General features: G+C 46.2%; 1 protein-coding gene across 3 annotated transcripts in view; it reads left to right on the plus strand.

The window, feature by feature from the left end:
• The window catches only part of ipo8 (importin 8), a 122279-nt gene that overhangs the window by 50006 nt on the left and 48836 nt on the right, over positions 1 to 23437 (plus strand). For all 3 annotated transcript variants that reach the window (XM_072484306.1, XM_072484308.1, XM_072484309.1), the window contains 7 exons: positions 9346 to 9440; positions 12431 to 12515; positions 14111 to 14245; positions 14912 to 15011; positions 15278 to 15354; positions 16715 to 16831; positions 19906 to 19995. In XM_072484306.1, coding sequence (XP_072340407.1) covers positions 9346 to 9440; positions 12431 to 12515; positions 14111 to 14245; positions 14912 to 15011; positions 15278 to 15354; positions 16715 to 16831; positions 19906 to 19995 — 699 coding nt within the window. The remainder of the gene's footprint in view (positions 1 to 9345; positions 9441 to 12430; positions 12516 to 14110; positions 14246 to 14911; positions 15012 to 15277; positions 15355 to 16714; positions 16832 to 19905; positions 19996 to 23437) is intronic.

Below are 23437 nucleotides of genomic sequence, written 5' to 3' on the forward strand. Positions count from 1 at the left end.
CTGTGGTACACCGCTGATGACTGGGCTCCAGGATGAAAATTTACCATCTACCACCACCCTCTGTCTTCTATGTGATAGCCAGTTACTGATCCAATCGGCCAAATTTCCCTCTATGCCATGCCTCCTTACTTTCTGCATGTGCCGACCATGGGGCACCTTATCAAACGCCTTACTAAAATCCATGTATACAACATCAACTGCTCTACCTTCATCTATGTACTTAGTTACCTCCTCAAAGAATACAGTCAAACTTATGAGGCAAGGCTTCTCCCTCACAAATCCGTGCTGACTATCGTGGATTAAGCTGTATCTTTCCAAATGATCATAAATCCTATCCCTCAGCACCCTTTCCAATAATTTACCTATGACCGAAGTGAGACTAGCTGGCCTATAATTCCCAGGTTTATACCTATTCTCTTTCTTGAACAAGGGGACAACATTTGCCTCTTCTGGTACTGACAGTGAGGACATAAAGATCAAAGCCAAAGGCTCTGCAATCGCATCCCTCGCCTCCCAAAGAATCTTAGGATATATCCCATCAGGCCAAGGGGACTTATCTATCCTCCGGCTTCTCACAATTTCTAACACATCTTCCTTTTGAATATCTACCTCCTCAAGCCTACCAGCCTGTATCGCAATATCCTCCTCAACAACAAGGCCCTCTCCTTTGTGAACACTGAAGAAAAGTATTCATTTAGGGCCTCTCCTATATCTTTAGACTCCATGCACACATTCCCACTACTGTCCTTGACCGGCCCTAACTTCACCTTGGTCATTCTTTTATTCCTCACAAGTGTAAAAAGCCTTGGGGTTTTCCTTGATCCTACCCGCCAAGGACTTCTCATGCCTCCTCCTAGCTCTCCTAAGCCCTTCCTTGAGCTCCTTCCTAGCTATCTTGTATCCCTCAAGTGCCCTAACTGAACCTTGTTTTCTCATCCTTGCATAAGCCCCCTTCTTCCTCTTGCCAAGACATTCAACCTCTTTTGTAAACCATGGTCTCCTCACTCGACCATTTCCTCCCTGCCTGACAGGGACATACATATCAAGGACACGCAGTATTTGCTCCTTGAACAAGCTCCACATCTCAATTGTGCCTATCCCTGAAAGTTCCTGTTTCCATCTTATGCGCCCCAATTTTTGCCTAATCGCATCGTAATTACCCTTCCCCCAGTTATTTAAAAAAAATATATATATTTTATTCAAATTTTTCGGCCAAACAAAACAATACAAAGGTTTTCCTTTTTACAACAATAAAACAATATAAATAACAGTGACCGTTTTAACAAATAAATAATATATAAACTAAATGGCAACTGCCATAACAAAAATAATAGCTCTCCAGAAATAAAATCAAACAATCCAATATACATAACCAAGTACAAATATCTATACAAAAACACCCCTGAGGACCCACCCTCTCCCCCCCTCCCCCCTGGGTTGCTGCTGTTACCTTCCCATTTCCTTTATCATTCTGCGAGGTAGTCAATGAACGGTTGCCACCGCCTGATTAACCCTTGAGCTGAACCCCTTAGTGCGAACTTTATCCGTTCTAGTTTTATAAACCCTGCCATGTCATTTATCCAGGTCTCCACGCCCGGGGGTTTGGCTTCCTTCCACATAAGCAATATCCTTCGCCGGGCTACTAGGGACGCAAAGGCAAAGACATCAGCCTCTTTCGCCTCCTGCACTCCCGGCTCTTCTGCAACCCCGAATATAGCCAACCCCCAGCCTGGCTCGACCCGGACCCCCACCACCTTCGAAAGCACCTTTGCCACCCCCACCCAGAACCCCTGCAGTGCCGGGCATGACCAAAACATGTGGGTGTGGTTTGCTGGGCTTCTCGAGCATCTCCCACACCTATCCTCTACCCCAAGAAATTTACTGAGCCTTGCTCCGGTCATATGCGCCCAGTGCAAAACCTTGAATTGGATCAGGCTTAGCCTGGCGCACGAGGACGACGAGTTTACCCTACGTAGGGCATCAGCCCACAGCCCCTCCTCAATCTCTTCCCCCAGCTTTTCTTCCCATTTCCCCTTCAGCTCATCCACCATGATCTCCCCCTCGTCCCTCATTTCCCTGTATATATCCGACACCCTACCATCCCCCACCCATGTCCCTGAGATCACTCTATCTTGAATCTCCTGCGTCGGGAGCTGCGGGAATTTCCTCACCTGTTGCCTCGTAACAGCCCTCAGTTGCATGTACCGAAATGCATTCCCTTGGGGCAACCCATATTTTTCCGTCAGCGCTCCCAGACTCGCAAACGTCCCGTCTACGAACAGATCTCTCAGTTGCACAACCCCAGCTCTCTGCCATGCTCCAAATCCCCCATCTATTCTCCCCGGGACAAACCTATGATTATTTCTTATCGGGGACCGCACCGAGGCTCCTGTCCTTCCCCTATGTCGTCTCCACTGCCCCCAAATTTTTAGCGTTGCCACCACCACTGGACTTGTGGTGTATTTCTTCGGGGAGAACGGCAACGGCGCCGTCACCAGTGCTTGTAGGCTGGTTCCTTTGCAGGACGCCATCTCCAATCTCTTCCACGCCGCTCCCTTCCCTTCTCCCATCCACTTGCACACCATTGAGATATTGGCGGCCCAGTAGTATTCACTTAGGCTCGGTAGTGCCAGCCCCCCCCTATCCCTGCTACGCTGCAAGAACCCCCTCCTCACTCTCGGGGTCTTCCCGGCCCACACAAAACACATGCCACTTTTCTTGAAAAAAGCCTTTGTGACCATCACCGGAAGGCACTGAAACACAAAAAGGAATCTCGGGAGGACTACCATTTTGACCGCCTGCACCCTACCCACCAGTGACAGGGGCACCATGTCCCATCTCTTAAAATCCTCCTCCATCTGTTCCACCAATCTTGTTAAATTAAGCCTATGTAAAGTTCCCCAACTCCTGGCTATCTGAATCCCTAAGTACCGGAAATCTCTTGTTACCTTCCTCAGCGGTAAATCATCTATTCCCCTGCTCTGCTCCCCCGGATGCACCACAAACAACTCACTCTTCCCCATGTTCAATTTGTACCCCGAAAATTCCCCAAACTCCCTGAGTGTCTGCATTATCTCGGGCATCCCCTCCACTGGGTCCGCAACATACAGCAATAAATCATCTGCATACAAAGATACCCGGTGTTCTCCTCCCCTGAGTACTCCCCTCCACTTCCTGGAGCCCCTCAGTGCTATGGCCAGGGGCTCAATCGCCAATGCAAACAGTAACGGAGACGGGGGACACCCCTGCCTCGTCCCTCTATGAAGATGGAAGTAGTCAGACCTCTGCCTGTTCGTGACCACACTTGCCACCGGGGCCCTATACAGCAGCTGTACCCATCCAATAAACCCTTCTCCAAAACCAAATCTCCTCAGCACCTCCCACAGATAATCCCACTCCACTCGAATGCTTTCTCGGCGTCCATCGCCACCACTATCTCCGCCTCCCCCTCTGGTGGGGGCATCATCATTACCCCTAGCAACCTCCGTATGTTCGTGTTCAGCTGTCTCCCCTTAACTAACCCAGTTTGATCCTCGTGGACCACCCCCGGGACACAGTCCTCTATCCTCGTCGCCATCACCTTGGCCAGGAGCTTAGCATCTATATTTAAAAGGGAAATGGGCCTGTAGGACCCACACTGCAGCGGGTCTTTTTCCTTCTTCAAAAGGAGCGATAGCGTCGCCGCCGACATAGTCGGGGGCAACTGCCCCCTTTCCCTGGCCTCATTAAAGGTTCTCGTCAAAAGCGGGGCCAGTAGGTCCATATATTTCCTATAAAATTCCACCGGGAATCTGTCCGGTCCCGGGGCCTTCCCCGCCTGCATGCTCCCAATCCCTTTTACCACCTCCTCCATCTCAATCTGTGCTCCCAGTCCCGCCCTCTCCTGCTCCTCCACCTTCGGGAATTCCAGCTGATCCAGGAAACACATTATTCCCTCCTTCCCTTCCGGGGGCTGAGCCTTATATAACCTCTCATAGAATGCCTTGAACACCCCGTTCACTCTCTCCGCTCCCCGTTCCATCTCTCCCTCCTCATCTCTCACCCCACCTATCTCCCTCGCTGCACCCCTCTTCCTCAATTGGTGGGCCAGTAGCCGACTCGCCTTCTCTCCATACTCATACTGCACACCCTGTGCCCTCCTCCACTGTGCCTCTGCCTTACCCGTGGTCAGCAGGTCAAATTCCACATGTAACCTTTGTCTTTCCATGTACACTCCCTCCTCCAGTGCCTCTGCATATTGCCTGTCCACCCTCAAAAGTTCTTTCAACAATCGCTCCCTTTCTTTACCCTCTTGCTTCCCTTTATGTGCCCCTATGGATATCAGTTCCCCTCTGACCACCGCCTTCAACGCCTCCCAGACCACTCCCACCTGAACCTCTCCATTGTCATTAAGCTCCAAGTACCTTTCAATACACCCCCTCACCCTTAAACATACCCCCTCATCCGCCAATAAGCCCATATCCAATCTCCAGAGTGGGTGCTGTTCTTTTTCCTCTCCTACCTCCAGGTCTACCCAATGTGGAGCGTGGTCCGAAATGGCTATGGCCGTATATTCCGTCCCTGTCATCTTCGGAATCGGTGCCCTTCCCAAGACAAAAAAGTCTATCCGTGAGTATACTTTGTGAACATGGGAATAAAATGAGAACTCCTTGCTCCTAGGCCTACTAAATCTCCAGAGGTCTACCCCTCCCATCTGCTCCATGAAGTCCTTGAGCACCCTGGCCGCTGCCGGCCTCCTCCCAGTCCTGGACCTCGACCGGTCCAGCCCTGGATCAAGCACCGTATTGAAGTCTCTCCCCATTACCAACTTTCCCGCCTCCAGGTCCAGGATACGTCCCAACATACGCCTCATAAAATTTGCAGCATCCCAGTTCGGGGCGTACGTTCACCAGAACCACCGCCTCCCCTTGCAATCTGCCACTCACCATCACATATCTACCCCCACTATCCGCCACTATGGTCTTTGCCTCAAACAGTACCCGTTTCCCCACTAAGATAGCCACCCCCCTATTCTTCGCATCTAAACCCGAATGAAACACCTGCCCCACCCATCCTTTACGTAGTCTGACCTGGTCTATCAGTTTCAGATGCGTCTCCTGCAACATAACCACATCTGCCTTTAATTTCTTTCGGTGTGCGAGTACCCGTGCCCTTTTAATCGGCCCGTTCAGCCCTCTCACGTTCCACGTGATCAGCTGGGTTGGGGGGCTATTTACCCCCCCCCTTGCCGACTAGCCATCCCCTTTTTTAACCCAGCTCCTCACCCGGTTCCCACGTACCCGTATATCCCCCCGACGGTGCCCTCCCGCCTCAACCACCCCATCCCATAACAGCTCCCCCTTCTCCTTAGCAGCAGCAACCCAGCTAAACCCCCCCCCTCCGCTAGATCCCCCTCTAGCATAGTTGCACCCCCCATGTTGCTCCCAGAAGTCAGCGAACTCTGGCTGACCTCGGCTTCCCCCCCTTGTCCCACTGTGCGAGGCCCCCTCCGTCCTGCGTCCCTGTTCCCGCCATAATTACCATAGCGCGGGAACAAAGCCCGCGTTTCCCACTCGGCCCCGCACCTAATGGCCGGCGCCCACAGTTCCTCATACCCCCCCTCCCCCCAACACTGGGAAGAGAAAAGTTACAGGATCACAAAATAAACAAATTGAAAAATCATCCCCCCCCCCCCCCGTTCCCCTTCCCCTTCCTCGCCCCACATAAGCACCCCACCACTTTGTCCCAAAAGCTCTTTCTCTCGCCAGACTATTCCAGCTTCTCGTCCACAATGAATGTCCACGTCTCTTCTGCCGTCTCAAAGTAGTGGTGCTTCCCTTGGTGTGTGACCCACCATCTCGCCGGTTGTAACATTCCAAATTGGACCTTCTTTTTGTGAAGCACCGCCTTAGCCCGATTGAAACTTGCCCTCCTTCTCGCCACCTCCGCACTCCAATCCTGGTATACGCGGATCACCGCGTTTTCCCACCTACAGCTCCGAGTTTTCTTCGCCCATCTGAGGACCGTCTCTCTGTCATTGTAGCGGAGAAACCTCACCACTATAGCTCGAGGTATTTCTCCAGCCTTTTGTCTTCGCGCCAGAACTCGATAAGCTCCCTCCACCTCCAAAGGGCCCGTCGGGGCCTCCGATCCCATTAGCGCGTGAAGCATTGTGCTCCCATATGTCCCGACGTCCGCCCCTTCTGCGCCTTCGGGAAGACCCAGGACTCTTAAATTCCTCCTCCTCGAATTATTCTCCAGTGCTTCCAACCTCTCCACACACCTTTTATGCTGTGCCCCGTGCGTTTCTGCCTTCACCACCAGGCCCTGTATTTCATCTTCGTTTTCAGCAGTCTTTGCCTTCACGACCCGAAGCTCCAGCTCTTGGGTCCTCTGCTCCTCCTTTAGCCCTTCAATCGCCTGTAATATCGGGGCCAACAGCTCCTTCTTCAACTCCTTCTTCAGCTCTTCCACACAGCGCCGCAGGAACTCTTGTTGCTCCGGGCCCCATAACAAACGGCCACCTTCCGACGCCATCTTGCTTTGAGCTTGCCTTCCTTGCCGCTGCTCCAGAGGATCCTCCACAATCCGGCCGCTATCCTCTCCCTTTTCCATGCGTATCCGGGGGGATTCCCTTCTGGTTTACCGCACCGTGTTTTTGGCAGTTTAAATTGCCGTTGGGGCTCCTATTAAGAGCTCAAAAGTCCGTTCCAACGGGAGCTGCCGAAACATGCGACTTAGCTGGTCATCGCCGCACCCGGAAGTCCCTTTCCCCCAGTTATAAACCTTGCCCTGCCGTATGTTCCTATCCCTCTCCATTGCTGTGGTGAAAGTCACTGAATTGTGGTCACTATCTCCAAAGTGCTCTCCCACAACCAAATCTAACACTTGGCCCGGTTCATTACCCAGTACCAAATCCAATGTGGCCCTGACTCTTGTCGGTCTATCCACATATTGTGTGAGGAAACCTTGCTGCACACACTGGATTAAAAACAGCCCCATCCAAACTATTCGAATTATAGTGGTTCCAATCAATATTTGGAAAGTTAAAGTCACCCATGACAACTACCCTGTGACTACCGCACTTATCCAAAATTTGCATTGCAATCTTTTCCTCCACATCTCTGTTACTGTTTGGAGGCCTATAGAAAACTAACAAAGTGACCGCTCCTTTCCTATTTCTAACTTCAGCCCACAGTAGACAGATCCTCCTCAAACTGTCTTTCTGCAGCCATCATACTATCCTTGATTAACAATGCTACTCCTCCACATCTTTAACCACCTTCCCTAATCTTACTGAAACATCTAAACCCCGGAACCTCCAACAACCATTCCTGCCCCTGTTCTATCCACGTCTCTGTAATGGCCACAACATCGTAGTCCAAGGAACCAGTCCATGCTTCAAGCTCACCAACCTTATTCCTGATGCTACTCATTGAAGTAGACACACTTCAAACCACCTTCATGCCTCCAGGTCCACTCTTGTGACCTTGGTACCTTCCTTAGTACTGCACCACCCTCAACTTCCCCAACGCTATCTCCTGGACTACAAATCAGTTTCCCATCCCCCTGCCAAATTAGTTTAACCCCCCCCCCCCGAAGGGCTGTAGCAAATTTCCTTATATTGGTGCCCCTCTGGTTCAGGTGTAACCTGTCCTGTTTGTCCAGATCCCACTTTCCCCAGAATGTGCTCCAATTATTCAAGTAACTGAAACCCTCCCTCCTGCACCATCCCTGTAGTCACGTGTTTAACTGCACTCTCTCCCTGTTCCTCACCTCGCTAGCACGTGGCACTGGCAGCAAACCAGAGATGACAACGCGGTCTGTCCTGGCTCTCAGCTTCCACCCTAGATCCCTAAATTCCTGTTTTACATCCCCATCCCTTTTCCTACCTATGTCGTTGGTACCAATGTGTACCACGACTTGTGGCTGCTCCCCCTCCCCCTTCAGGATCCTGAAAACACGATCAGAGACGTCACGGACCTTGGCACCCGGGAGGCAACACACCAACTGTGAGCCTCTATCGTTGCCACAGAACCGCCTATCTGTACCTCTAACTATAGAGTCTCCAATAACTAATGCTCTCCCGCTCTTCCTCCCTTCCCTTCTGAGCCACAGGGACAGACTCAGTGCCAGAGACCTGGTCACCGTGGCTTACCTCTGGTAGGTTCTCCCCCCCCCCCCCCCAAAACTATCCAAAACGGCGTACCTGTTATTGAGGGGAACAACCGCAGGGGATCCCTGCACTGACTGCTTCTTCCCCCTCCTTTTAAACGTCACCCAGCTACCTTGATTCTTAGGAGTAACTACATCCCTGTAGCTTCTATCTATAACCGACTCTGCTTCCCGAATGATCCTCAGCTCCTCCAGTTCCCTAACACGGTCCTTGAGGAGCTGGAGATGGGTGCACTTCCCGCAGGTGATCTCAACAGGGCCACTGACTAACCCGACAGCAGCTTTCCACAATTCACTCCCCGCAACAGCCGATCAGCGTCACCGCTCTCCCGCCCTCTGCAGGATACTTGCATCAACTTGTCCCCGCAGTCTATCCTCACTAAATTTCTATAGTGAAGACATTTTTAAGAATTTCACACTTTAGCTATGCATTCAATAAACACCGAAAACCATGAATAAATCAATCATCTTATCAGAGCCGACCTGGCCAAGCACTGGGCCGAATTCAATAGGGTGAAGACTGCGCTATACAACAACAACATAAGGTTTGGGATGCTGTGCCCAGCCAAGCTCTGGGTACTTCTTCACGGCCCCTGCGGACGCAGACAAGTTTGTTGCGGAGAACGGACTGGAAAAGTGGCAACAGGAAAAGTAATGAAGAGCCCATATGAAGAGACTCTTGATGCTTAAGTGTTTCTTTTTTACATTCTGTACAGCCAACTGTGAACCATCGCCATATCGACCACTTTGCGAGAGAGTGTACTGCCTCATTCTGGGGATGAGAGTGGAAAGAGAGGGAGGTATGAATGAGTGCAGCAAAGCGCAGGAGAAGGTGAAGGAAATGGCGGACAGGGATCGGGAGACGGGAGGTCACGCAACTAGCCCTGGGAGGGGGGGACAACACACTAGTGAGTAGCGCGGTAGCTAGCACTGAGAAGCATGCAGGAGAGCGAGGCCGCGGTACATCTCACTCGAGGGAAAGCACCTGTCAAGAGTGGGTGGGGGCTCTTCTCCCCCCCCTCCCCCCTCAAAAGATGAGAAATGTCATAATTACTTGAAGCAGACTATTAATTTGAGTGAGTATGAACATTGCGCACTGTGAACCTGCATCTGTTATGTTTTGGTTTGATGGGTTGCGGTTGTGCAGTATGTTACTGTGTGCCATTTTCAGTCTGTTCATTAAACTTGCAGGAAACATTGCAGGTGGATGAAGACGACAGGCCTGAGCTAGTATGGTGGAAGTGTAAGAAGTGGGCTTTGCACTTGGTCACCAGACTCTTTGAAAGGTATTGTATAGATCACAAAATAGATTGTCTGGCTCATCTAAACTCCTGCATTCAAGGAAGTCACAACATCCTCTGGATCTTTGCCTCCATGACCCTAACCAATGGTCTGATCCAGGAATTGGTTATTTTATTATGTTAAAGGCTTCCTGATATTGTCCCTTAATGTTGTCTGTTTTAAACCTGTGTCCCCTTTCCTGCTCTCATAGCTTAATTAGAGGAGATGGAACCAGAACGTCTGCAATTGTGTTTCACACAAATGTATGATAAAGAAAGAAACCAGCTGACCAACCTGACCCATAGCATCTCAGTATGGTGTAACTTAAACACACCATTCTCAATCCCTGCTGTCACACGATCTCCGTCAAAATACCTTCAGATAATTTAGGAACATTTCTCTCCGAAATCCCCCCCCCGAGAAATCAAGCGACTTCCAAGAGATAGAATGATTGATGGCACAGGTCTCCATTGACCCACTTGGTATCTATGTGCAGATGTTCTTTACTTACAGAAGGTACTTTATGGAGTGCTGGCAAAAGAAAGTAAGGCAGACAACAAGAGGAAAAAGGACAAAGATTCACTTGAAGCAATACAGCATGGTGTTGACTCTTGAGGAAAAGCTGGGCGCCTCCAGGATGTGCAGAAGTTGGAGAACAAGCGAAGGGATCCGAACCACAGTGTTGTGCCAGTGCAGAGGCAAGATATGAGAGGCAGAAGAATCAACAGTCTCCGAGGAATCAGCAGGAGAATTCCTCAGGCAGTTGGTTATGTGAGGCTTATAATCGGCAATGTACAGCGCACATTTGTGTCATCTACCATCAAAAGATGTTCCCTTTATTGTTGGCATTATCGTCCTTGAGTCCAATGACCGCAATACTGCACATGTCATCCATCCAACTCCCTTTTCAATGCTTGCAGCAAATCCACACTAGCTACGTGCCAGCAGCTTATTCCAGAGGTTGGTAACTCTGTGAAAAGAAGCACTTCCTGGCATCAGTTCTTTTTTTGGGGGCCTGTTGTCCATCGTAACCTGCCTATCTCAAATAACCTTTCCACATGTACAGAGTCTAATTCTTTTATTGTTCTCTTCAAAATCTACACTTTTCCAAAATAGGTTTCTCCAGCCTGACATGATTGAAAGACCTTCAACTAGGTGCCAATCAAGTGGCACTTCCCTGAATGTTTTCCTGTCTGCAGACCAAACCTAATTGAGACGTGGCCTGACCAAGGCCTCATACAAAAAAAAACTAATGGTACTTTATCCTTTCTATTTAATAATCCCAGCAACATTGCCTAACCCCCCTAATTATGACCCGTCGTGAATCTTGCGTTACCTGCACAAAGTAATTCTTGGGTCCTTTTCATCATGCCTTGAATTTGTAACTTAGCATGGCGCATTCGTCTGGAGTTGCTTCTTCTCAATCGTGCTACAGTTTCTGCATTAATCAGTGTCTGCTGGACTTTCCCCTGCAACGTTATTACAATCCAGATCATTGATAAAGATTAAGACCAAGGACTGTTAACGTTGATCCACAAACACTGTTGGTGACTGGCTTCGAAACAGAATCCTGACCAGCAATACCTACTCCATGTGCAGCCAGTTCTTTATCCGATTCAGTAACTGCTTGCTGATCGCATAACCTTATCCTTACACAATAGCCTTTTGTGTAAGACTTTATCAAAAGCTTTTGAAATTATAGGTGCACGCTATCGATTGGGCTTCCAACATCCACCAGCTTTGTATTTTCATCAAGGATTTCAATCAAGTTGGTGAGACAGGACCTTTTTCAAAAGCCATGCTGATATTCTTGAATAACCTCTTTTTTTCATAAATTCCGAGTACCCAATTCATTTTTCCAATCCACTTAACTTGCACGTCTTTGGGTTGTGGGGGCGAAACCCATGCAAACACGGGGAGAATGTGCAAACTCCACACGGACAGTGACCAGAGCCGGGATCGAACCTGGGACCTCGGCGCCGTGAGACTGCACTGAATAACCTCTTTAAAAATGATCGTACAGTATATCTCTAATGATCCTTCCTAGCAACCTGCCTGTCAGATTGATATGTTAACCTGAAGTTAAAGCATACTCTTTTTTTTGGCTCCTGACATATTGATCACTTTAATTTAAATAATAAAATGGCTTCACAGCAACATCTTGCTGACCGAGAAAGTTCTGCCATTGTTAATATCTAGCATTCCAGTGACTGAGTGCTGGTGCTGCACTTCATTAATAAATTCTATTTAGGAAGAGTGATACTGTGGCATTGTGCATTTGCCAGTAAGATTTGCTAGAGAGTGGTGATGAAATTGGGGCATTCCCCACACGATCAATTCCAGTCTCAAAAGTGTTGATGTGGAAAGCTGCTGAGCAAAGGCCAAGTGATTCCAAAAGAGATGGTGATCGAGAGAGGGCCAGTCTGCCATTGATTCCTTCAGTTTTTGTCTGTAGAGTAACTTGAGCAAAGCCCTGAAAGCCTGTGGAGCAGGAAATGTGTTTGATGGAGGAATATTTCATTGAGGACGAGAGGGTTATGGAATTCATCACCCAGTGAAACATACTGCACCCCTCCACTCCCTTTAGGAAAAGGAAACGGAACCAGAAATGTTGGCCGATACTGGTTCTGATCCAGAATTAATAAAGAGGATTATGTGAAGAACTTAATAAAGTAGGGAGATTGTCTTGAAGCCTGGCATGTGCTCTGTTAGTCTTAAGATAAAAGGTTTAGGCTCTGCTGAATGATTGTGCAGTAGTTCCTCAGAGTTAATACCACAGCAGCTTATTGAAAAACCCACTTTGAATTCTAAAGTCCTGATTGATTTTCCTCTTCTAACTCCTTTATGAATGTAATCCACTAATTAAATAGATTTGAACAATTTTTGTGCAGGGTTTTTAAATTTTGAGTGTGACCTATTTAAATTCAATTCTATTTTGTTATAATTTGATCATTGGACTTCATTACAATTTTTCCCAATATCACTTGCTCTGCAGATATGGAAGCCCTGGAAATGTAACAAAAGAATACAATGAATTTTCAGAATTCTTTTTTAAAACATATGCCGTGGGTATTCAGCAGGTAAGAGCACAATGATGGTCGTGATTGACTTTTGGGATGTTCATTATCAACTGTGTAAAATTGGTGCCGGGTCTGAGTAATTGAGCTATTATCTGCATTGAACTGCAAAGTGATCGTTGCCTTGAGATAGCACTCCATCGTGGCTCAGTGCCTTAACCAGTGAACTATGTAGGCAAACAGAGCAGCCATTCTGCTCCAGCAACCTCCCATAATTAACAAGAACCAGTTTTAATATAGATTTCAAGTACCCAATTCTTTTATTTTTCCAATTAAGGGGCAATTTAACTTGGCCATTCCACCTACCTTCACATCTTGAGGTTCTGGGAGTGAGACCCACGCAGACACGGGAGAACGTGCATACTCCACATCGGACAATGACTCTGGATCGAACCCGGGACCTCTGCGCGGTGAGGCAGCAGTGCTAACCACTGCGCCACCATGCTGCCCCAGCAAGAAACAGTTAATGTGTTTTTAGTAGCATTATTTTTGAGGGTAATTCATAGAATTCCTCCAGTGCAGAAGGAGGCCATTCAGCCCATCAAGTCTACACCGACTCTCTGAAAGAGCACCCCACCTAGTCCCACTCCTCACCCTATCCCCGTAACCCTACCTACATCTTTGGACAGGAAGGGGCAATTTTTAACATGGCCATAAACCTGTACATCTTTAGATAGTGGGAGGAAACTTGAGCATCCGGAGGAAACCCACATAAACACTGGCGAAGGTGCCAACTCCACACAGACAGTTACCCAAGGCTGGAATTGAACACGGGTTCCTGGAGCTGTGAAGCAGCAGTGCTAACTCCCACCATGCCAATTGTTGGCTAGGGCACAGGGAACTCCTTGCTTTTCAAATAGCACAGAGGGATCTTGTTTTATTTCCACTGAAACACGCAGGTAATAATAATCTTTATTAGTGTCACAAGTAGGCTTGCATTAAGACTGCAATGAAGGTGGGGTCTTGGTTTAGCTCCCTCATTACTGCACAGGTGTGTCGGTTGACATTGTTGTCAGTTCCTTAAGTGGAGCTTGAAGCCGCGGACTCCTGATTCTGACATGAATCATAGTAATTGAGCCAATAATACACTGAGTGCTGTCTTTACTCACAAGGCCATTGAGGACCTTGTGTATTTTCTTACATTGAGTGACTGACAGCTAAATAAAATGAGGATGAGCCAGAAGGAAAGACAACAAAGGATTAAACCTCATGCTTAGAAAGGGAATGGTTTAGAGAGGAATTGAAAATGATGCATAGATGAAATTTAAAGCAAAACACTGCTTATGGGACAAATGACCCATTTTTGTGACCCCATTTCTATATACTAATATCAGCATTAGCTGCCATTGACTGAATTCAATTTCTATAAGATTGACTTTGTTTTCCAATGAGATAAACAATTCATATAATTCTGTGACACTACAAAATTGCAGGTGAAGGGACTTGGCAAAAATAAACTCTGATTTAAAATGTTGCAAAGAAAGGATACGTTTAGTGAGGCTTAAATCTGCAACAACCAAGTCTTGAGTTTCTGCTGAAAGCTGTGTATCAACAGTGCCATTGATTATATGCTTCACTGCTCATGTTCCTTGTTTCAGGTGCTACTAAAGTTGGTAGATCAGCATCGACAGAAACAATATGTTGCACCTCGTGTGCTACAGCAAGTCCTTAACTACCTGAATCAAGGTGTCAACCACTCTCTCACATGGAAGCAAATGAAGCCGCACATTCAGGTAAGCACCACTTGGGCTTTACACATCTGTGCTTGCCCATAATTCTGTTACAGCTTCATGCAGTTAGCTTGCTGTTGAAGGGTGAGACTCCTATCACTGAACAGCTGGTTCTTTGCCATGAGGAAGTTTCCATAACTCTTCAGGGAATCAGGAGTTATGGGAAGGCAGGAGAATGGGGATGAGGAAAATATCAGCCATGATTGAATGGCGGAGCAGACTCTATGGCATAATTCTGCTCCAATGTCTTATGGTCTTATGAATTCTTCCTGTAGATACCTGCTGGAGCAGTGTTGACAGGCTCTCCGAAGCAATTCTGCTCTTTCCTTGGTTCAGACAGGAAGGCAAGAGAAAAGACGATCAAAATTCAGTCAAATTGGAATTATTAGATTAAAATGTAAATACCCGTCTGATACTGATATGACCCCTTTTCAGGACCTTAACAATAAAATGAAGGAGATATCAATTTGCTCTGATGCTATCACAGTGAAATCTAACTTGTAACTTGCCATTAATTCGGAGTTTTGCAGTTGCGCTAAATCATAGGGTTGAGTGGCAATGATGTATTCAAGATCTTTGAGCAAAAAGGACAGCCAAGAGATGGAGCTTTTTAGGAAGGATGAGGTGATTTTGGAAAGAATGTGACTGACATTATTATTATTTATACAGAGCATTTCTGAAGAGGTAGTCTTCCCACTGATGTGTTACAAAGATGAAGATGAGGAGCTGTGGCAGGAGGATCCATACGAATACATTCGGATGAAATTTGGTGAGGTCCACAAAATGTCCCTGGATTTGATTGTGCTATAGGTTTTCTTCTGTGTTGCTAAAAGCTGAGAGAACCTGACAGTGATTTCTATTCCCTCTCCATTGTCCTAGCAAAAAGGTAATTTCATTAAATTGTGAAGCCAAGATAATTAAAATCAGTTCTTGCTGCGTGCATCACTTTGAGCGCTGCAGTGATAGCTGGTGATTAGTGTATGTGAAAACTGCGGCTGCATTAATTAGTGGTATTGTTGGAATTTTTTTTTTTAGATGTATTCGAGGACCATGTCTCTCCAACCATTGCAGCCCAGAATTTCCTTTATACTGCAGCAAAGAAGAGAAAGGAGGTGAGGCAACTTTCCCTGTGTCATGTGAAATTCAGTTCTGCAACTGATTATATTATAGTTCAATATCAATGAACTGCAGCTTGAAGTTTTCAGAATCTCTCTGTCACTGGGATTCAACACTGTTTTGGGACCTGGTAGGATTTACATGACATGAAGCTATATTGTGAAAATAAAACACTCTTGAGCTATTGGGTCATAAATTGCTGCAGTGGCAGATTTCTTTCTGGGCCTCCAAGGTTGAGTGTTACCTCAGGGCCATAAATCACATAATGGAGCCTCCACGGCATTAAATATCAGCTCTAAATGTTTGCAGTGGGAATAATTTTTATTGCATCAAACTAGCGAGTTTAGAATTGGCATTAAAGGGCAGCACGGTGGCGCAGTGGGTTCGCCCTGCTGCCTCACGGCGCCGAGGTCCCAGGTTCGATCCCGGCTCTGGGTCACTGTCCGTGTGGAGTTTGCTCATTCTCCCCATGTTTGCATGGGTTTCACCCCCACAACCAAAGATGTGCAGGGTAGGTGGATTGGCCATGCTAAATTGCCCCTTAATTGGGAAAAAATGATTGGGTACTCAAAATTTATTTATTTTTTAAATAAAAAAACTTGGCATTAAGTTGAAAGGGGAGCCTCGAAGCGAGAAGAGGCTTTCATAGGTTTTGGCATGGCTAATGGCTGACTGGCGCAAATCAACTAGCAAATTGCGAGGAATCCCACTTGTGGGGTTTTCTCCAAATTAATAATGGTGAGCACGTTCAATAATGGTGAGACTTCCAAGCAATAACCTTTTGTCAAAAAAACTCCAAAGTATCAGCCAAGTAGCTGAGGTGGGGCAGGTCTTAGTGCAGCAAACAAAATCTGTATATCCAGAAACTAGTTTATGTAAACAATTCACTACAAGAAAACAGTCTGTTTCCTCAGCAAAGAGAATCTTTACATTGAGCTTCCACGAACGACAACAAATGTAACTCCTGACCAAAACTGCAGCAAAGTCTGCTGATTTAAAGCATGACAATTTCTCTAGCAAAATACAGTGAGCGGAGGATCGTTGCCTAGAAATGTATGAAAAATCCATCCTGGTCAATGACAGTAGTCTGACCAATGGAGGTCATCCCATCATCTCCAAACCTTGTATGATGCCAACTGATCAACTATATCTTGCCCTAAGGCCTAATCTAAAGTCAAAGTTCAATTCCTATTTCCCCCACCCCCTAGACTAATGAAGATACCTGAATAAATTAGTTGAAGTCCGATTAAAATTAACTTGAAATACTTGAAATTATTTATTGCAAATTTTCTTATTGTAAAAGTAATGATCTTAATTCCACTGTTTTGTCACTTTGAACTGATTTAACTTCTGTAGGTTTTGCCAAAGATGATGAGCTTTTGTTACCAGATCTTGACGGATCCAAACGGCGATCCTCGAAAGAAGGATGGGGCACTGCATGTAATTGGTTCTTTGGCGGATATTCTGCTCAAAGTAAGTTTCTAAATAAGTTTGGAGAGAAATGTTTATATCAAGCTTATCTTTAGTGGTTAGGCAGGATACATCTGAGCTGTAGGAATCGATGATTGTAGGTTTGTGGCACAGTTTGTCCTTAGTTAGCCGATCTCTTGTTGGGACACTATCTGGGCTCCCAGAGTTTGGGAGAAGAAGAAAAGTCCAACAATTTGCAAGGATTTTATAGGGAGCCATGGAGCGAGACTAACTGATAACTCTTTCAATGACCCAACAAAGACATGAGCCCTTTTGCATTTCAAGATTTTATGAATTTAATAACATCTGCAGAGAGGGCATGTATACATTTTGGACATTGATGAGACTAGCTTTGACTACAGATGTCTCTGAAAATAGCTTGTTGGGCCATCCTTGTCCAAGTTCATGCATGCAGGTTGGTCACTTAGCTGAGGGTTGCCTCACAAAAATAGTCTTTTTCCGACCAGAAGGGGAGCATAATAATTAGCCAGTGAAGAAAAAGATAGATAATGTTCTAGTACTCTGGTCATATTATCTCTGAAGTTGAACCTAGATGTAAGAGTATCAAGAAATGTCAGACGCATCCAGAATGATGTTTAAAAGTCGAGAAGTGTTTGGCTCCGAGAGATAGATAGTGTTTTCTTCATTCCAGGGATGTGGGCATTACTGATGAGGCCAGCATTTGTGCTCTTATAAATGTTGTGCTGTAAGCTGCTATCTTCAACCATGTTCAGTGTACTTGACCTTCTCTAGGTTTATAAATCCTCTTGATCTAAAATTATTACATCATCTAGTGGATATAGTCTCATATTTATAGCAGAGCGGAACAATTATGGGCGGCATACAGATAGATAATATCCTGTCTCTCGAGGTCACTAATGCACTTGACAATCATAGAATCCTCCTGTTCAGAGGCCATTCAGCCTATCGAGGTTGCACCGAGCCTCTGAAAGAACACTCCACCTAAGCCCAATCTCCCGCCCTATCCCCGTATACCCACCTAGGGTCAATTTAGCATGGCCAATCCACCTAACCTGCACATCTTTGGACTGTGGAAGAAAACCGGAGCACCCGAAGGAAACCCACGCAGACATGGGGAAAATGTGCAAACTCCACACAGATAGCCACCCGAGGTGGGAATCGAACCCGGGTCTCTGGTGCTGTAAGAAAGCAGTGCTAACCACTGCACCATTGTGCCGACATGATGCAATAATAGAAAGGATGTTGCATCCCTTGGTATGAATTCTGCTTTCAAATACCCTGTATTTTCTGTATTTTGAATATTATATTTTGATGCTTCGCTTCGGGCAGCACAAAACCATTCAGTATAACGCTAAGCTTCCTGCACTCTGCCCAAAAATGCATGAGCTAACCTCTAATTTGGACAAGCACCTGCCCCTGCACCCATTTCTTATAACAGACATCCTTTGTTCCTCTCTTGGCCTGACTAGTTTTGTAGAGGTGGTAAAATTAATTTTGTTGTTTGGGTTCATGCCCACAATGTTGTGGATCTGAAAACTCAAACTCCTCTCTAGTAGGACCTTTCTGGTCAATGGAGGAGACTTTCAGACTCTTAACTGAGTTGGTTTCAAGCCCATATCTCAGACATGTCAGTTCAAAGAGCCTTAATACAATTGAAGTCAACAGGAATCGTGGAAAAGTTCTCCACTGGCTAGTCAAACCTAGCGCTAGGCAGATGGTTATCAGGCCAGTTTAGCAGCCCCAGGACACTTCAGGAGTTCCTCAAGGTAATGTCCTGAGCCCAGCCATTCTCAGCTGTTTCATCCATCATTTGGTCAGAAGTGGGGACATTTGCTGGTGATTGCATGGTGTTTCGTTCCATTCGTAAATCCTCAGATACTAAAGCAGTGTATGCCCACTTGCAGCAAGGTTTGGACAACATTCAAGCTTGCGCCAATAAGTTACAAGTAGTAATTGCGTCACACAAGTGGCAGGCTTTGAGAAAGTCTAATCTCTTCTCTTTGATATTTAATGGAATTATTATTGTTGAATCCCCCAACACCCTGGGGTTGGTTGGTTGGACATTGACTAAAAGCTGAACTGGACTAGCCATATAAAGACTGTGACACAAAACTAGGTCAGAGACTGGGAATTCGGACACGAGTAACTGGCCTCCTAACTCTCAAGTTCTTTTTACCAATAACAAAGCACAAGTCAGGAGTTTGATGGAATTCTCTCCACTTGCCTGGATGAGTGTAGCCCAACAGCAGAAAGCCGCTCAAACCCATCCAGGAAAAAGCAACCTGCTTGATTAGCACCCTATCCACTGTCTTAAACATTCATTCCATTCATCACTGACACATCATTGCTGACCTGTGTACCATCTAAAGGAAGTGCTGTAATAACCTGACAAATTGCCTTTCAGCAGTACCTTCCAACGCGTGGCCACTACTACTTAGAAAGACAAGGGCACCAGAGACATGGGATACCGTCACCTGGATGTTCCCTTCCAGATGCTACATTAGCTTGATTTGGAACTAGGGCCGCACGGTGACACACTGGTTAGCACTACTGCCTCACGCACTGGGTTCCATCCCGGCCCCGGGTCACTTGTCCGTGTGGAGTTTGCACGTTCTCCTCGTGTCTGCGTGGGTCTCACCCCCACAACCCTAAAAGATGTGCAGAGTAGGTGAAATGGCCTCACTAAATTTGCCCCTTAATTGGAATAGAAAGATTTAGGTACTGTTAAATTTGTACGAATAAATAAATAAAACAAAACTTGGTTTGGAACTATATTGCTATTCCTTCATCGTCACCCAGTCAAAGTCCTGTAACTCCCTAGCTAACAGCACTCAACTGTACCCTCTCCACATGGACTGCAGTGCTTGAAGAAGACTGCACTACACAGCGTTAATAAGGGCACAAGGATGGTCATAAATTGCTGGCTTTATCAGTGACACTGACATCCCAAGTATGAAGAAAGCACTAACTCTCTGAGCCAAACACATCCAGCATTTTAAACATTAGTTTCACAGTTACCTCAAAGTATTGTGCATTTGTTTTACTCTTGTTTCATCTTCACTGAACTAATGCAAAATTTATTTTTATACCAACAGAAAAACACATACAAGGGCCAAATGGAGTTGATGCTTCAGAATTATGTATTTGCACTCTTTAACTCTGACTTAGGCTACCTCCGAGCTAGGGTAAGGCCAAATACCATGTGCATGATTTTGTGATGACTAGCTCGAACCAACTAAGGCTGTTGTTAGCTTTCCTCCCTGCTCTGTTTTGTTATTTGAAAATGAGGTTGCACGCATTTCTGAACGGGAAAACTTTGAAGAAAAACGGCCTCGGATCCAGTCACAAATGCAGCAATGTTTGTCAGTACCTGGAAGGGGTAAAAACAGGTTTACTTTTTGAGGGGAAAGCACTTTTTAAAAAGTATTATAATTCAAATTTTACAATAACAAAAACATACCCAGCAAACCTGCCCAATCTGCCTGACATATATACATCTGCCAATAATGAGAATAGTGGTACGACGTGCATATAGGAACATGAGAAATAGCAGGAGTAGGCCATTCAGCCCCTCGAGCCTGATCCACCAAAATCATAGCTGATCTGATGCGAGCTTAACTCTACTTTCCTGCCTGTCTGTCATAATTCTTGATTTTACAACTGGATGTGGCAGGACTGCAGAGCTTTCAGCATCTACCCTGTCGAGCCCCCTCAGAAACCTTTATGTTTCAATAAGGGCACCTCTCATTCTTCTAAATCCCAATGAGATTGGGCCCAATCTGCTCAGCCTTTCCTCCTAAGACAACCCCTTTATCCCAGACATCAACCTAGTGAATCTTCTTTGAACTACCTCCAATGCAAATAAGGTGACCAAAACCATGCACGCTACTCCATGTAGCTCGAAAATGGCTTACATAGAACAGTACAGGCCCTTCAGCCCACGATGTTGTGCCGGCCATTTATCCTAATCGAGGATTAACCTAACCTATCCCTTCAATTTACTGCTGTTCATGTGCCTGTCCCAGAGTTGCTTAAATGTCCGTTCTGACTCCACCACCTCTGCTGGCAGTGCATTCCACGCGTCCACCGTTTTGTGTGTAAAGAACCTATCTCTGACATCTCCCCAATACCTTCCTCCAATCACCTTAAAATTATGTCCCCTCGTGACAGCCATTTCCACCCTGGGGAAAAGTCTCTGGGTAGCCCTTCTATCCATGCCTCTCATCACCTTGTTCACCTCTATTAAGTCATCTCTCTTCCTTCTTCGCTCCAGTGAGAAAAACCCTAGCTCCCTCAACCTTTCTTCATAAGACATGCCCTCCAGTCCAGGCAGCATCCTGGTAAATCTCCTCCGCACCTTCTCCAAAGCATCCACACCCTTCTTATAATGAGGCGACCAGAACTAGACACAATATTCCGTGTGGTCTAACCAGGGTTTTATAAAGCTGCAACAAAACCTTGTGTCTCTTAAACTCAATCCCCCGTTAATGAAAACCAACACACCCATACGCCTTCTTAACAACCCTATCAACCTGGGTGGCAACTTTGAAGGATCTATGTACGTGGACCCCAAGATCCCTCTGTACCTCCACACTTCCAAGAATCCTGCCTTTAACTCTGTATTCAGCATTTAAATTCGACCTTCCAAAATGAATCACTTCACATTTATCTAGGTTGAACTTCGTCTGCCAATTCTCAGCCCAGCTCTGTATCCTGTCAATGTCCTGTTGTAACCTGCAACAGCCCTTGACACTTATCTGCCACTCCACCAACCTTTGTGTCATCGGCAAACTTACTATCCCACCCTTCCACTTCCTCATCCAAGTCATTTATAAAAATCACAAAGAGCAGAGGTCCCAGAACAGATCCCTGCGGGACACCACTGGTCACTGACCTCTAGGCAGAATACTTTCCATCCACTACCACTCGCTGTCTTTTTTCAGCCAGCCAATTCTGTATCCAGACAGCCAAATTTCCCTGTATCCCATGCCCCCTAACTTTCTGAATGGCTTATAAAGGTGTAGCATGACTTCCCTACTTGTATACTCCATCTCACTTGTAATAAAGGCCCAAATTCTGTTTGCCTTCTTATTGACTTCCTGCACCTGCATGTTGACTTTTTGTGATTATTATACAGTGTGTCCCTCTGGATCACAGCATTCTGCAATCTGTTTCTTTTTAAGTTACATTCTGCTTTTCTATTAAACCGGTCAAGGTATGGGCAAAACAAACTATTTTTGTGAATTTGCATTGGCAGACAAAGTGAGCCTGCAGTTCAAGGAAAAAGTTCATCCTTTGAGTTCTAAATTCCAACTACTCAGTGGTGCACAAGATGGCAAAACTATTTTTTGGTTTACATTTAAAACTAACATTCTGCTGCTCTCTAATGGGCCATGTTATACTGTCTCCTTTCATTTGTGTTTTATTCACATTCTCATCAGATTTTGATTTGTGTATCTCGGAAGATAGTCTATCCGAGCTACCGTTTTCCTGCTAAATCTAGGCAGCTGTCCTGTACAAATAGTCTATTAAGGGTGGCACAGTGGTTAGTGCTGCTGCCTCACAGCTCCAGGGACACGGGTTCAATTCTGGTCTCTGGTGACTGTGTGGAGCTTGCACTTTCTCCCCGTGTCTGCGTGGGTTTCCTCTGGATTCTCCGGTTTTCTCCCACAGTCCAAAGATGTGCAGATTAGGTGTATTGGCCATGCTAAATTGCTCCTTAGTGTCAAAAAGGTTAGGTGGGGATAGGATGGAGCCCTGCTCTTTCCAGGGGCCAGTGAGGATGCAATGGGCCGCATGGCCTCCTTCTGCATTGTAAATTCTATGATTAATTGTAAATAGTTGCTTTGTTTTTAAAAAATTCCTATCCATCAATCATCAATGTTTATAGAATCAGACACCAACAGCAGAAAACGTTCCACTCTGGAATGCTTTAGTACTAAAATGCCTGTTAATGTGAACCTCGGTGGTTCACCACCTAATAATAATCATCTCTATTGTCACAAGTAGGCTTACATTAACACTGCAATGAAGTTACTGTGAAAAGCCCCTAGTCGCCACATTCTGGAGCCTGTTCGGGTACACAGAGGGTGAATTCAGAATGCCCAAATTACCTAACGGCACGTCAAAGAACAAAGAAACGTACAGCACAGGGGCAGACCCTTCGGCCCTCCAAGCCTGCGCCGACCATGCTACCCGTCTAAACTAAAATCTTCTACATTTCCGGGGTCCGTATCCCTCCATCTCCATCCTATTCATGTATTTGTCAAGATGCCCCTTAAACGTCCTATCGTCCCTGCTTCCACCACCTCCTCCGCTAGCAAGTTCCAGACACCCATTACCCTTTGTGTAAAAAAAACCTGCCTCCTACAACTCCTCTAAACCTTGCCCCTCGCACCTTAAACCTATGCCCCCGAATAATTGACCCCTCTACCCTGGGAAAAAGTCTCTGAACATCCACTCTGTCTATGCCCATCATAATTTTGTAGACCTCTATCAGGTCGCCCTTCAACCTCCGTCGTTCCAGTGAGAACTGTTGCTTGTTTTAGCCTTAGTTTACTTTATTCTAATTCTGTCACCTTTGCTCATGAGTCGCCAGGTATCTTTCTGATACCTGACCAACGTCCT

This window comes from Scyliorhinus torazame, chromosome 19 (assembly GCF_047496885.1).
Source record: "Scyliorhinus torazame isolate Kashiwa2021f chromosome 19, sScyTor2.1, whole genome shotgun sequence".
NCBI classification, from domain to species: Eukaryota; Metazoa; Chordata; class Chondrichthyes; order Carcharhiniformes; family Scyliorhinidae; genus Scyliorhinus; species Scyliorhinus torazame.